This window comes from Ursus arctos, unplaced genomic scaffold (assembly GCF_023065955.2).
Source record: "Ursus arctos isolate Adak ecotype North America unplaced genomic scaffold, UrsArc2.0 scaffold_18, whole genome shotgun sequence".
In the NCBI taxonomy this organism is placed as follows: domain Eukaryota; kingdom Metazoa; phylum Chordata; class Mammalia; order Carnivora; family Ursidae; genus Ursus; species Ursus arctos.
In genome coordinates, this window is record NW_026622852.1 from 39,028,813 (window position 1) to 39,041,081 (window position 12,269).

Consider the following 12,269-nt stretch of genomic DNA (forward strand, 5'->3'; position numbering starts at 1 on the left):
GCAAGGATGGTTCAACATACACAAATAAATGTGATAAACCACAGTAATAGAATGAAAGATAAAAAATCACATGATCATCTCAATAGATGCAGAAAAGCATTTGAAAAAATGCAATATCCTTTCACGATAAAAATGCTCAACAAACTGGGTATAGAAGGAACATTCCTCAACACAATAAAGGCCATATATGACAAACCCACAGCCAACATCACACTCAATGGTGAAAGGTTGAAAACTTTTGCTTTAAGATCAGGAACAAGACAAGGGTGCCCACTTTCACCACTCCTTTTCAACATTGTACTGAAAGTCCTAGCCAGAGTAATTAGGCAATAAAAAGAAATAAAAGGCATCCAAATTGAAAAGGAAGAAGTAAAATTGTCTGTTTGCAGATGGTATGATCTTATATACAGGAAATCCTAAAGATTCTACAAAAAAACCATTAGGACTAATCAACAAATCCAGTGAAGTTGCAGCATACAAAATCAACATAGAGAAATCAGTTGTGTTTTTATACACTAAGAACAAAACATTTGAGAAAGAAATAAAGAAAATCATCCCATTTATAATAGCATCAGAAACAATAAGATACTTAGGAATAAGTTTCACTGAGAAGGTAAAAGGTCCGTATGTTGAAAACGGAAAGATTTTATGAAAGAAACTGAAGACACAAATAAATGAAAAGATATCCTGTTTCATGAATCAGAATTAAAATTGTTAAAATTCCCATATCACTCAAAGCAAGCTACAGATTCAATGCAATACCCATTAGTATTCCCATGGCATTTTGCACAGAAATAGAACAAACAATCCTCAAATTCTTATGGGACCACAAAAAACTGTGAATAACCAAAGTAATCCTGAGGATGAAGAATAAAGCTGGAGGAGGCATCACACTTCCTGACTTCAAACTATATTACAAAGCTATAGGAATCAAAATAGTATAGAATTCTCATAAAAACAGATTCATAGACCAATGGAACTGAATGAAGAGCCCAGAAATTAACTCACATATATATGGTCAATTAATTTACAGCAAAGGAGCCAAGAATACACAATGGGGAAAGAACAGTCTTTTCAATAAATGGTCCTGGGAAAACTGGATAACAAAACAAAAGAACGGAACTGGACTCCTCCCATCTTACACCATACAAAAAAACAACTCAAAATTGATTAAAGTCCTAAACATAAGACCTGAAACCATAAAACTCCTAGAAGAAAACATAAGTAATAAGCTTGACATCAGACTTGGTGATGATTTTTTAGACATGACAACAAAAGCACAAGTCACAAAAACAAAAATAAACAAATGGGATTGCAACAAACTAAAAAGCTACTGCCCAGCAAAGGAAACCATCCACAAAAAGCAAAGGCTTCCTATGAAATGGGAGAAAATATTCTCAACTGTATAATTGAGAAGGGGTTAATATTCAAAATATATAAAGAGCTCATACAACTCAATAGCAAAAAGACAATCCAATTTTTTTTTTTTTAAATGAGCAGAGGATCTGAACAGACATTTTTCTAAAGAAGACATACAGATGGCCAACAGGTACATGAAAAGTGCTCAACATCACTCATTATCAGGGAAATGCAAATCAAAACCACAATGAGATATTACCTTCTAACTGGATGACTATCACAAAAAAAAAAGAGAAGAGTTAATAAGTGTTAGCAAGGATGTGGAGAAAAGGAAACCCTTGCGCACTTGGTGGGAATGTAAATTGGTTCAGCCGCTATGGAAAACAGCATGGAAGGTCCTCAAGAAATTAAAAATAGAAGTACCATATGATCCAGCAATTCCACTTCTGGATATTTATCCAAAGGAAATGAAAACAGGATATTTGAAGAGGTGTCTACAGCCTCAGGTTTGTTGCAGCATTATTCACAATATACTGAAACAGTAGAGACTAGTTACAAGCTATGGCAACAACCTAAGTTTCTGTCAACAAACAAATGAATAAAGAAGATGTGATATACATAAAATATCTCATTGTAGATCTTACAGTGTCTCATAGACATATATATATATATATACAATGTGGCATTATTCAACAATGATAAAGAAGGAAATCTGGCCATTTGTGACACGGATGAAACTTGAGGGCGTTATGGTAAGTGAAATAAATCAGAGAAAGACAGATACGTATGCTATCCCTTATATGTGGAATCTGAAAAAATCTACCTCATAGAAACACAGAGTACAGTGGTAGTTACCCCGTGCTGGGTGGTGGGGGAAATGGAGAAATGTTGGTCAAAGGGTACAAACTTCCAGTTATAAGATGAATAAGTTCTGGGAATTCTTGTCCATATGGTAATTATAGTTAATAATACTGTATTATATACTTGAAAGTTGCTATGAGAATAGATCTTAAGTGTTCTCACCACAAAAAAGAAATGGTAATTATGAAACATGATGGAGGTGTTAGTTAATGCCAAGGCGGTCATCATCTTGCATTATATAAATGTATACCTTAAACTCACACAACATTATAATTATATCTCAGTAAAGCCAGCAAAAAAAAAAAAAAAAAAAAAAGACAAAAAGATTCAGTAGAGGAAAAGTTTGTATTTTCCATTCTCAGTGGCATTAATAGGTCCTTCCTGGAAGACTGAGGTTTAGAGCTCCATCTATTCTTATCCAGTCTGAGAGCACAGGAAGGAGTCTATACTCCATCGTAAGCCACTCCTCATTCCACCAACACCCCCACCACCTACAATGCTCCTTCTTTGGACTGACCTCAGGATCTGGGGCTTCCAGTCACTAAATTTAAATGTCAAATGGATATATGCAGCATAACCAAAAATGGGCATAGGGAGGGAGCTGATGTGGTAGTATTGGAGTTCCCCACCCCTCCAATGGACCACATATTTATAAACTCTTTATTTGAAGTGTTGACAGTTCACACTATTACCAAAAAAAAAAAAATAGAAGTTTGAATTATATTTTCACAATCAATATAGCTAACTGAATGTACTACCCTGTTTCACGGTCTCTCCCGTGTCCGACAGTCACACTCCCGCGACCCTGCAATGCTCTTTCCGGTTATGAGACTCGTGGGGATGCGTCAGAAACACAGGGCCACCTTTACCACCCAGGGCTTCAGCCAGGATAGGCAGAGTGCTCTTACCAACAAAACAGACACTGGCCCTGGGTGTTTCATGGTGGCTTTATCTGGTTTCAAATTGATTCAAGGTGTTTGTTTTTGTTTGAAATGAAAGGGAAAAGAATAAATGAGGAACAGCCAGTAGCCACGCTAAATTGCTGTCAGCTGCTCTGCAGTGAGGCCTAAGAGGCGAGCGTTCTTCTTTACAATCGCAGCTTTCTCATGTTAAAGTTACTGTGTGTTTTAGAAGACAGCCAGAATTTACTGGCTTTTCCAGATAATTTTAAAGATACTACACATATTGAGGATGATTGGAAATTTTTGGAATCTTAAAAAAAAAATCTAGTTTTGAGATCAAAGCACTTGTTCATAATTGCAACATTCTTGGGTCCTTCCCCTGCTCCCCGCCCTCCCTCCAAAAGAAAACGTGACTGGAGGAATTTCTGTCAGAAACACATGGAAGCCCTATGATTCTCTTACCATTCGTGACACATCCAAGCACCCTTAAATTGGTTTCATTTTTCTTTCCTTACTCACCCTTGAAATGGAACCCTATCTAAGCTTATTATCTCCTCCCAAACACTATGGCTGGGTTCTCTTTGGCATTGGCACATCCTCATGGTATTGAATCCTTCTTTTGCATCTTAAATTGAGGGCTCTTTCAGATACATAACGTTGGCCTCCTGGTATTTCAACAGGTTTCTCTGCTCAGCTGCTATTAGAACCTGCCTTTACCCCTTCAAATTATAGACCATTTTCTCTAGAATCTCCTTTCATCTTTTCTTTCTGCACAGCGGCAGAATTGTCTTGTGGCTTGGGTGCTGTAGGTGCTTTATATAGGGTGGTTTCTCATCGTTAGGCTTGTTTTCGTGATACAAAGTCCCTTGGTGGGTAATGGAGGGGAATTTGGAGCCATGACACTGCCTGGACTGATGATGCCAGTGATGGACCCAGGTTGAAAAGAATACAGTTCCTAGAGACTCTCAGTTTTCTCTTTTAATCTCCTCTAAATCTGCCTGTTAATGCAGTATCTGGCCTCCTAACCAAAGAGAACTTTCCAGAAACTTAGGAATTAGAGATATCAAAGCTATCTCTTGCAAATCTTAAAATTAAAATACACTAACTTTTGTTTCTTTTCCCCTTTAATGTGATTTCCTGTGGGAACTTCCTTTCCTGTTAACAGAATGGAGGTAAGATATCACTGTGACATCAACGTTTTGTTTTGGTGTTTTTCGTTTGACCTGCCCTTTGTTGCTATTTGCTGAGTACTGTAACTTTCAGAAACTTTCTAATTTCTAATCCTTTTAGTACTCTTACAAGATGATAATGAAGATGAAGATAGGTAACACGTATTGAATATTTACTGTGTATCAGACACTGTGCTAAGAGCTTTACATGCATTACTTAAATTTATCCTCAGGACATCCCTATGAAACAGGTACTATTATTATCCCTATTGTACAGAAAAGAAACTAAGAGTTACTTTGAAATGGAGAGTTCAGTGACTTACACAAACGGTAAGTGATAGGCTTGGAAACTGAACCCAGAACTGACTGCCCAATTCACCTCATAGCTTTATCTTGTAGATAAGAAAGTGTCACCTTTTAATATAACATTTTGCAATGTACAGTGATCTGTTTTCAGTAAAACTGACTTTCATAAAAACCCTATGAAATGTCATAACTATTTGTATCTAATTGTTAAGTAACAAAACTGAGATTCAGAATGATTAATCAATAATAGTAATAATGATAATAGCAACTAAGTTTTATGGTATATTTATGATCACCACTTTTCTCATATTAACATTTCAGTGACTTTATGGGGCAAGACCTATTATCATCCCTATTTTTTAATATGAGGAACCTGATGCACTAGGGGTTGCCCAGACCACATGGCTTGCAGACTATAAACCCTCAATCTGAGCTCAGGTAGACAGACTCAAGAACTTAGATTTGATAACTACTATACTAACCCAGATAGCACGGTAACTGAGCAAGACCTGGAACACCAACCACTGATTCGAATTCCATGGAATAAAATAATTCATTGCATAAGAAAATTTGGTTAGTTTTGTTGACTGTGAGCACTGGGTGTTATACACAACTAATGAATCACTGAGCACTACATCAAAACTACTGATGTACTATACAGTGGCTAACTGAACATAATAAAAAAAAATTTGGTTAGTTCTTAATCTTGTGTGAATTCATGTAGCTTTGATGCATTCAGTAACTTATCACAGTTCTTTTTTAAGATTTTATGTATTTGAGAGAGAGAGAGAGAGAGATCGATCATGAGTGGGGGTGGGGTGGTAGGGGGTAGAGGGAGAATCAGATTCCCCGCTGAGTGGTGAGTTGGTATGGAACTTGATCCCAGGACCCTGGGATCATGACCTGAGCTGAAGGCAGACGTTTAACTGACTGAGCCACCCAGGTGCCCCACTTATCACAGTTCTGAGAGACAGTCCTGTCCTCAAGGACTCTACAGGGAAACCGAGTATCTACTGAACAGATACACAACATAAATGTGGTAAAAGTTAAATTAAAATGCAGGCCGCCAAGAAAAGAGATGCCATCTTTCCTTCACATGCCATTCAGCACTCCTGTCCTTTCAATGTATTTTTAAACTGCTCACTCTCTTTCTGGCACTATATTGGAAAGCAGAAAAACAAAACAACTTGTATGTATTCACTGCCCCCAAGGAATTTACATTTTACTAGGCGCACGTATACACACACACACAATGTAATAATGGAAGCATGGACAAATTCCAAGGACTCAAGGACAGAAACAGATTACTCAAATGTAAGTAAATGCAAATGAAAAATCAAAAACCCCTTAGTAGTCAAATAAATGCTAATTAAAGAAAAATTCCATATTCTCTTTCACTTGTGATAATAGGAGCGCTCTCAAATGGCTGGAGAGAGAAAATTGCTATAACCTCTCTAAAGAGCATTTGGCAGTTTTTATTAAGAGCCTTAGGATGGTTGTATCTATTGATTGGCTAAATCCAGTTTTAGTAATCTATGTTAAGGAAATAACAAGTGTATGAACAACAAAATTGAAAACAACACTGTATTTATTTAATGAAATGTATGAGCAATGTAAGTATCTACCAATAAGGGAAATTGGTGTCATTAAAAACCATGCTTTTAGGGGTGCCTGGGTGGCTCAGATGGTTAAACGACTGCCTTCGGCTAAGTTCATGATCCCGGAGTCCCAGGATAGAGTCCCAGGATCAAGTCCCAGGATCAAGTCCCATGTCAGGCTCCCTGCTCAGCAGGGAGTCTGCTTCTTCTTCTGACCCTCGCCCCTCTCATGCTCTCTCTCACTCTTTCTCTCTCAAATTAAAAAAAAAAAAAAATCTTTAAATATAAATAAATAAATAAAAACCATGCTTTTGAAAAATATAATAGCACAGGCAAATGTTTCATTATATTATTATTAATTATATTATTAATAATGCTTATTATAATCATGCTAAATAAAAATTCAGGATACAAAAATACATTTACGGAATACTTCTAAATATACTGTATATATAAATATATGTGTATAACTATATATAGTATATATAAAACTATATATTAGACTTATATATATACTGTTTGTAACCGATACATGTACAAATACATAAAATATGTAGTGTTTATATATTTGGCTAATATAATTTTCAAATTTTTTTAAATTAAAAATGTTTTCTTCTTTACATCATCTTTTACATCTTTATTTTATACAAAAACTAGGTACTAATTTTGGTCAGAAGAAATACAAGAGGTGTTTTTCAGAGAAAACCATGTCCTTGAGGACACCATGTTTGGCATTTCAGAAAAATGACATTTGATCTATGTCTTAGAGCAGGGGCTGGCAAACCCTTTTTCTGTAAAGGGCCAGATATTAAATATATTTGGCTTTTTATGTACAGGCTCTGTTGCAACTTTTCAGCTCTGCTATAGCAGAGCAAACGCATCCGTAGACAATTCATAAATGGCTGAACATGGCTCTGTTCCAATAAAACATTACTTATGGACACTGAAATTTGAATTTCATGTAAGTTTCACTTCTTTTGATTTTTTCAATTGCTTAAAAATGTAAACACCATTCTTAGCTCACAGGCAGTATAAAGACAGGCGGAGGGTGGAATTTGACTTGTGGATTATATCCGCTGACCCCTGCCTTAGAGAATGAATCGTATACAAAGACACTAAGCGTGGAAGAATAAAAACAATTTTAGTTTGCTTTGGAGACTGGAAGTGGTGCAGAACCCCGTCATCACACTTGCTGGGAAAGTACAGTGGCTGTAGGCAATTGCTATATAAGGAAAGATCTGTCTATACAGTAGTTCCCCTGTATCCATAGGTGATATGTTCCAAGACCCCCAACGGACACCTGAAACCATGGATAGTACTGAACTCTACAGATACTATGGTTTTTTCCTATATATACATACCTATGACAAAGTTTAGTTTATAAATTAGGCATAGGAAGAGATTAACACCAGTACTAATACAATAGAACAATATACTGTAATCAAAGTTATGAATGTGGTCTCTCAAAATATCGTACTGTACTCACCCCTCTTGTGATGATGTGAGATGAGAAAATGCTTACGAGATGAGACACAGTGAGGCTGAGTGATGCAGGTGTGAAGACGTAATGGGAGGCTTCCTGTGACCTTCCCATGGTGCGTCAGGAGGAGCATTTGCCTCTGGACCGTGGTTGACCGAGGACGACTGAAACCAGGGAAAGCGAAACCATGGTTGAGGAGGAAGTACTGTGCCAGACGACAGGTAGAGCTCTCAGGTGTGCCACCCCTAAGGAGGGTGGGAAAACCCGTGCGAGTTTCCACTGGAGCCATGGGACTGCTTTAACCCAAACCAGCCTCAGCTGGCCATCTGGATACGCCCTTGGACAAAGAACTATGTGTTTAAAGGGAATCGAGGTCCTCCTCATAGAAATTGCAAAATGCAATTTGCAAAACATTGAAAAATGCTCTACTGGATGTGGTTCATATCTGTTGAAGCAGAGAGAAGTAAGAGTAAAAACTGTAGTGAGAATCCTTTAAATATTCGATTTGACCAAGGAGAGTTGTCTGTTATAAGTTAAGGGAGGGACTTGAGACCATATATCCATCATTGCCGCTAAGAAGACATTTTACAGAAAGGGAGGTCAGCCAGGTTTCATGTGTTGGGAGGCAAGAGAGGGACTGGCTCCATGTGCATTATGCACTAGCATTTTTGGAGCCTGTCCGGCAGACCATTCCAAAATAACCAGCATTCTGTGAATAGATCCCTGTGACCTGTGCCCCACTGTCTGAAGGACCAAGAGGACCAGCTGCTTCTGGTACTGTTCCATTGGCAGTTCCAAGAGCTAAGAGCAGAGGAACCCAACATTAGTTGGACAGTTCACTTGCAAAAGATAGCAGAAGACACCAATGGAAATTCTTTGCATTCTTCTTGTCCCCCAGTTCTTGCTGTGAGCTTCTTTTAAATTTTTTAAGTGATAGGGTTAGGAGGATGAGGGACTATGGCCCCATATGCCTCCACGTCTTGCCTCTGATAATCTGATCACTATGAAAAATTAGAGGTTTATGAGTCTGCAAAAGAGGCGAGGAAAAGGAAAAGGAAGTTGTTTAAGCTCTGAAAGTGTGATGGGCAATCTCCATATGTGTATATGTGTATGCGTATATATATGTTATATATGTGTGTATATATAATACATGTGTACTTGGCCCTGTATATCCTGCACCTTGTAGAGCTGAACTTAGCATAGATACACTTCCAAAGCTAAGTCTTTAGTACTCCTAGGAAGATCACAGAGGCATAGAAAATTAATAAGAACCATATACATTATATTTTGTCTTTTCCCAGCATACAAAGGGTTTCCACAGGCTACTTCTCTGCAAATTGGTAGAAAGAAGAACCAAAATCACAAACCAAGATCTCATTTCTATTCAAAACCTATTCTGGCTTGTTTGTTTTGTTGTCTTTTTTTTTCTTTTTTCTTTTACATTATGAAGCGAGGACCCAGTACTATCAGGCGAATGCAGGTTTTTCCAAAGATTTGTCTAGGGTTTTTATGAAGAAAGGCAGCAGACATACACAGAGAGAGATTAATTATTTAATTGTCAATAATCCTTATTTTTGAGGCTATTTTTATTAATTTTTCTTTTGTGTACCTTTTCTGGGTTTTTTTTTTTTTTGCTTGTATAATTAAAGGAAAAATCATGAATATTTTTTAATTTAAAAAATACTTATGGAAAAATAAAGACAGTCAGTTGATGGTTAACACGTGACAGCAGGACCTGGATGAATAATTCTCAGCTCAGAGGCACTCAGGGAAATATTTAACTTTTACGTGATGTGGTTTTTGTGTAAAATAAAAAGAATCCCACCTGCTTTTATCAATCCCCTCTTTATACCAAGATATTATATTAATATGTGAGACCATTGAGTAAGCCAGTTTGAAGTACTTCTGGTTATTAGATATTATTCTTCAGTTTTTTAAAGTACAGCATCCTTGCCTTTCTTGAACTTTCTTAGTGTTATCACAGACCAGGTTTCCCTAAGAGGCTGGGGCACAAGCTATTTCTCTGGGTTTTTGCTCAACCTTTCCTGGCCCAAGTTTTCATGACAGCTTTGTGTCTTCTTATTCAAGGCCTTCATTTATAAAATGAACTACAAACTACAAGTAATGTAATAAAATTCATGTTGGCTAATTAGTAAAAGGCTAGTCTGAATTAGAGGAAGAGTCTATATTATGAACATAATTTCAAAGTATGGTATTTCTTGGAAGTTCATCGTTACCTAAATGAGCTATACGCCACTTAACAGATTTGCTTTGAACATTAGTCAACCATGGTCTCTAATTCAGGTGTCAATTGTTCGGATTCAAATGGGTTCTCTTAACAATTTAAAAATTTCTCACAAATTCCAATTTAATTCTCTTACCTTAAAATCCTTTACATAAAGATAATGAACTGTGAAATCGCAACAAGTATACCAACCTAAATGAGAATACAACTTAGTTTTTTGTCATTGTTAACAACAGAGATCTGATGGAAGGCATAAGAATGTGTTGAGACCCTTACAGTGTATACACATAATAAGTGCTCAGGAAATATCTGTCAGGTGAGCGTAGGAGTTATTATTATAATTCCCAGCATTCCGTTAGGGGGCAGTGGGTATGTGCAGAGAAGACCAGCAGTATTTTTCCATTCTTCCTCTCATTCTCTTCAGTTGTTACAGCAGAGAAGCTTCTACTCTTATTTTTGTGCTAGCAGTATACAATTTTTTTTCCTCATATATTACCCATTAACACACAATCTGAGTTCAGAAAAACTGCTTACATCACTCAATAGATTAGGCCCATGGGGCTCGGAGTGACCAGATGACTTTCCCCAAGTCATGTAATGAGAAAACAGCAAAGCTGAATATCTACTTAGCTCCTTTGAGAGCCTGATCCCAAGCCTCCTCCTCCCTGAGTGACTTTCATTTTAGTCTTTAATGAAATGCTGGGAAGATGTGTGAGTGAGAGGATCTGGGTACAGGAGGTGTCACAAAGATGTATGTCTTCTATAAAATTCAGGGACTTAACTGTTGTAACATGTAAATAAACTATGTTCACAAAGCTGGGTCACCACAACTGTTATGCTCAATCATTTGTTAGTTGTCACGATGTATATGTTTTTTTAGATGCACTTTACTTGCTGAAATCGGCTCCATTTGTAAGAAGCATACGAAGCGCCCTAACCAACAGTAGTTAAATTCTATTTATAATGTAAAATAATAAAAACACTCAAATCTATTCAGTCTTTGGTAGTTCTCAAAGCTTTCCACATCCATTATTACATATGACCCTCATAAGATGCCTCTGGAGTAGCTGGAGGTAGTAGGATTATAGCTGGGAAGGAAGACAGTATTCAGACAGAACATTTCAGCCAAGTTGCTAGTACAATCTTCTCCTATTGCTGTGATGCAGGGGTGGATGTCGGGGGGAAAAAAAACAAAACACCCAGACTGAATGCTAAGAAATAGTATATGATGGAGAACATTGTTCATTTCTTCCTTCAGTAAACTACAGAAAGATAACAAAGGTTACTGCGCCCAGTACAGAGGGGAGGTGTGTGATGCTGTCCTGGCCAAAGACGCTCTTGTCTTCTTCAACAACTCCTATGCAGACCCAGAGGAGGTCCAAGAACTACTGGTTCACACCGCCTGGAATGAACTGAGAGCAGTGAGCCCATTTTGCCGGCCGGCTGCCGAGGCTTTGCTGTGTAACCACATCTTCCAAGGCTGCAGCCCTGGAGCAGTGCCTACTCCTACACCCATTTGCAGGTAAAATAAAAAAAACAAAGAAGTGGGAAAATTCTGTTGAATGCAAACAGGAAGAGTTTTCAAAAGAAGCTGTCGTGTGCTATGATAAACGCAAAAGGTGGCTTTTGTCCAAAATAGAAAGTAATTAATCGGACAGAATTCCTACCATGTAAATCACTGATGACATCCTATAATACAAGGGCTCTGAGCTTCTAGAAAATGTCATAAAAGGTAGAATATTCAACTTGTTATTGTTCACATTATCATATTCATAAATAGTCCAGCCTTCTATGAAATAAAAAAAAAAAACAACACACAAATGTGGACCTCATTAGCAAGCTACAATAGAGAAGAGAAAACGTCCATGTCAAATGTGTCAGCACTATTTGCCAATGAATATGAGATCTTGGTGAGCACTTCAGAATATTACTTTCTATAACATGCATATTATTTTAAAACATATTCCACCCGATGTTCTAATTTAAATACTAACATTCTTTCTCATGGCGAGAAGTGGTGGTAATAAATAGTTATTTCTTTAAAACCCCCATACTCTTTAAACATGGAAATTCATAAATCCATGTTTGATAGAATTATCTTGCCTTTATTTACTTCTTATGTAGGAAAGACAGGAATCGAACTGGCTTTTGAGCCAAGTAGAACAAAGTTGAAATACTGTTTGTACTGCTTTCTAGATACATGTAATCTTGGCTAACCTTCAGTTTCCTCATCTACAAAACAGAGAGGATTACAGGATAAACTGTCCTCATGGTATATCTTAGAAACTGGATAGATATTGTTTTCTTCTGAAGAAAATACATGAAAACTACCAACAGCACATTTCCACC

The 12,269-nt window shown here is 37.2% G+C and overlaps 1 protein-coding gene and 1 long non-coding RNA gene across 3 annotated transcripts in view; one reads left to right on the plus strand and one right to left on the minus strand.

Moving 5' to 3' along the window:
- The window catches only part of MUSK (muscle associated receptor tyrosine kinase), a 92,128-nt gene that overhangs the window by 60,908 nt on the left and 18,951 nt on the right, over nucleotides 1-12,269 (plus strand). For both annotated transcript variants that reach the window (XM_044386737.3, XM_044386738.3), the window contains 2 exons: nucleotides 4,288-4,294; nucleotides 11,179-11,442. In XM_044386737.3, the coding sequence (XP_044242672.1) occupies nucleotides 4,288-4,294; nucleotides 11,179-11,442 (271 nt within the window). The remainder of the gene's footprint in view (nucleotides 1-4,287; nucleotides 4,295-11,178; nucleotides 11,443-12,269) is intronic.
- Nucleotides 6,855-12,269, minus strand: part of LOC130544043 (uncharacterized) — a 56,203-nt gene continuing 50,788 nt past the window's right edge. The window contains exon 6 of the long non-coding RNA XR_008959947.1: nucleotides 6,855-7,839. This is a non-coding gene — a long non-coding RNA (uncharacterized LOC130544043). The remainder of the gene's footprint in view (nucleotides 7,840-12,269) is intronic.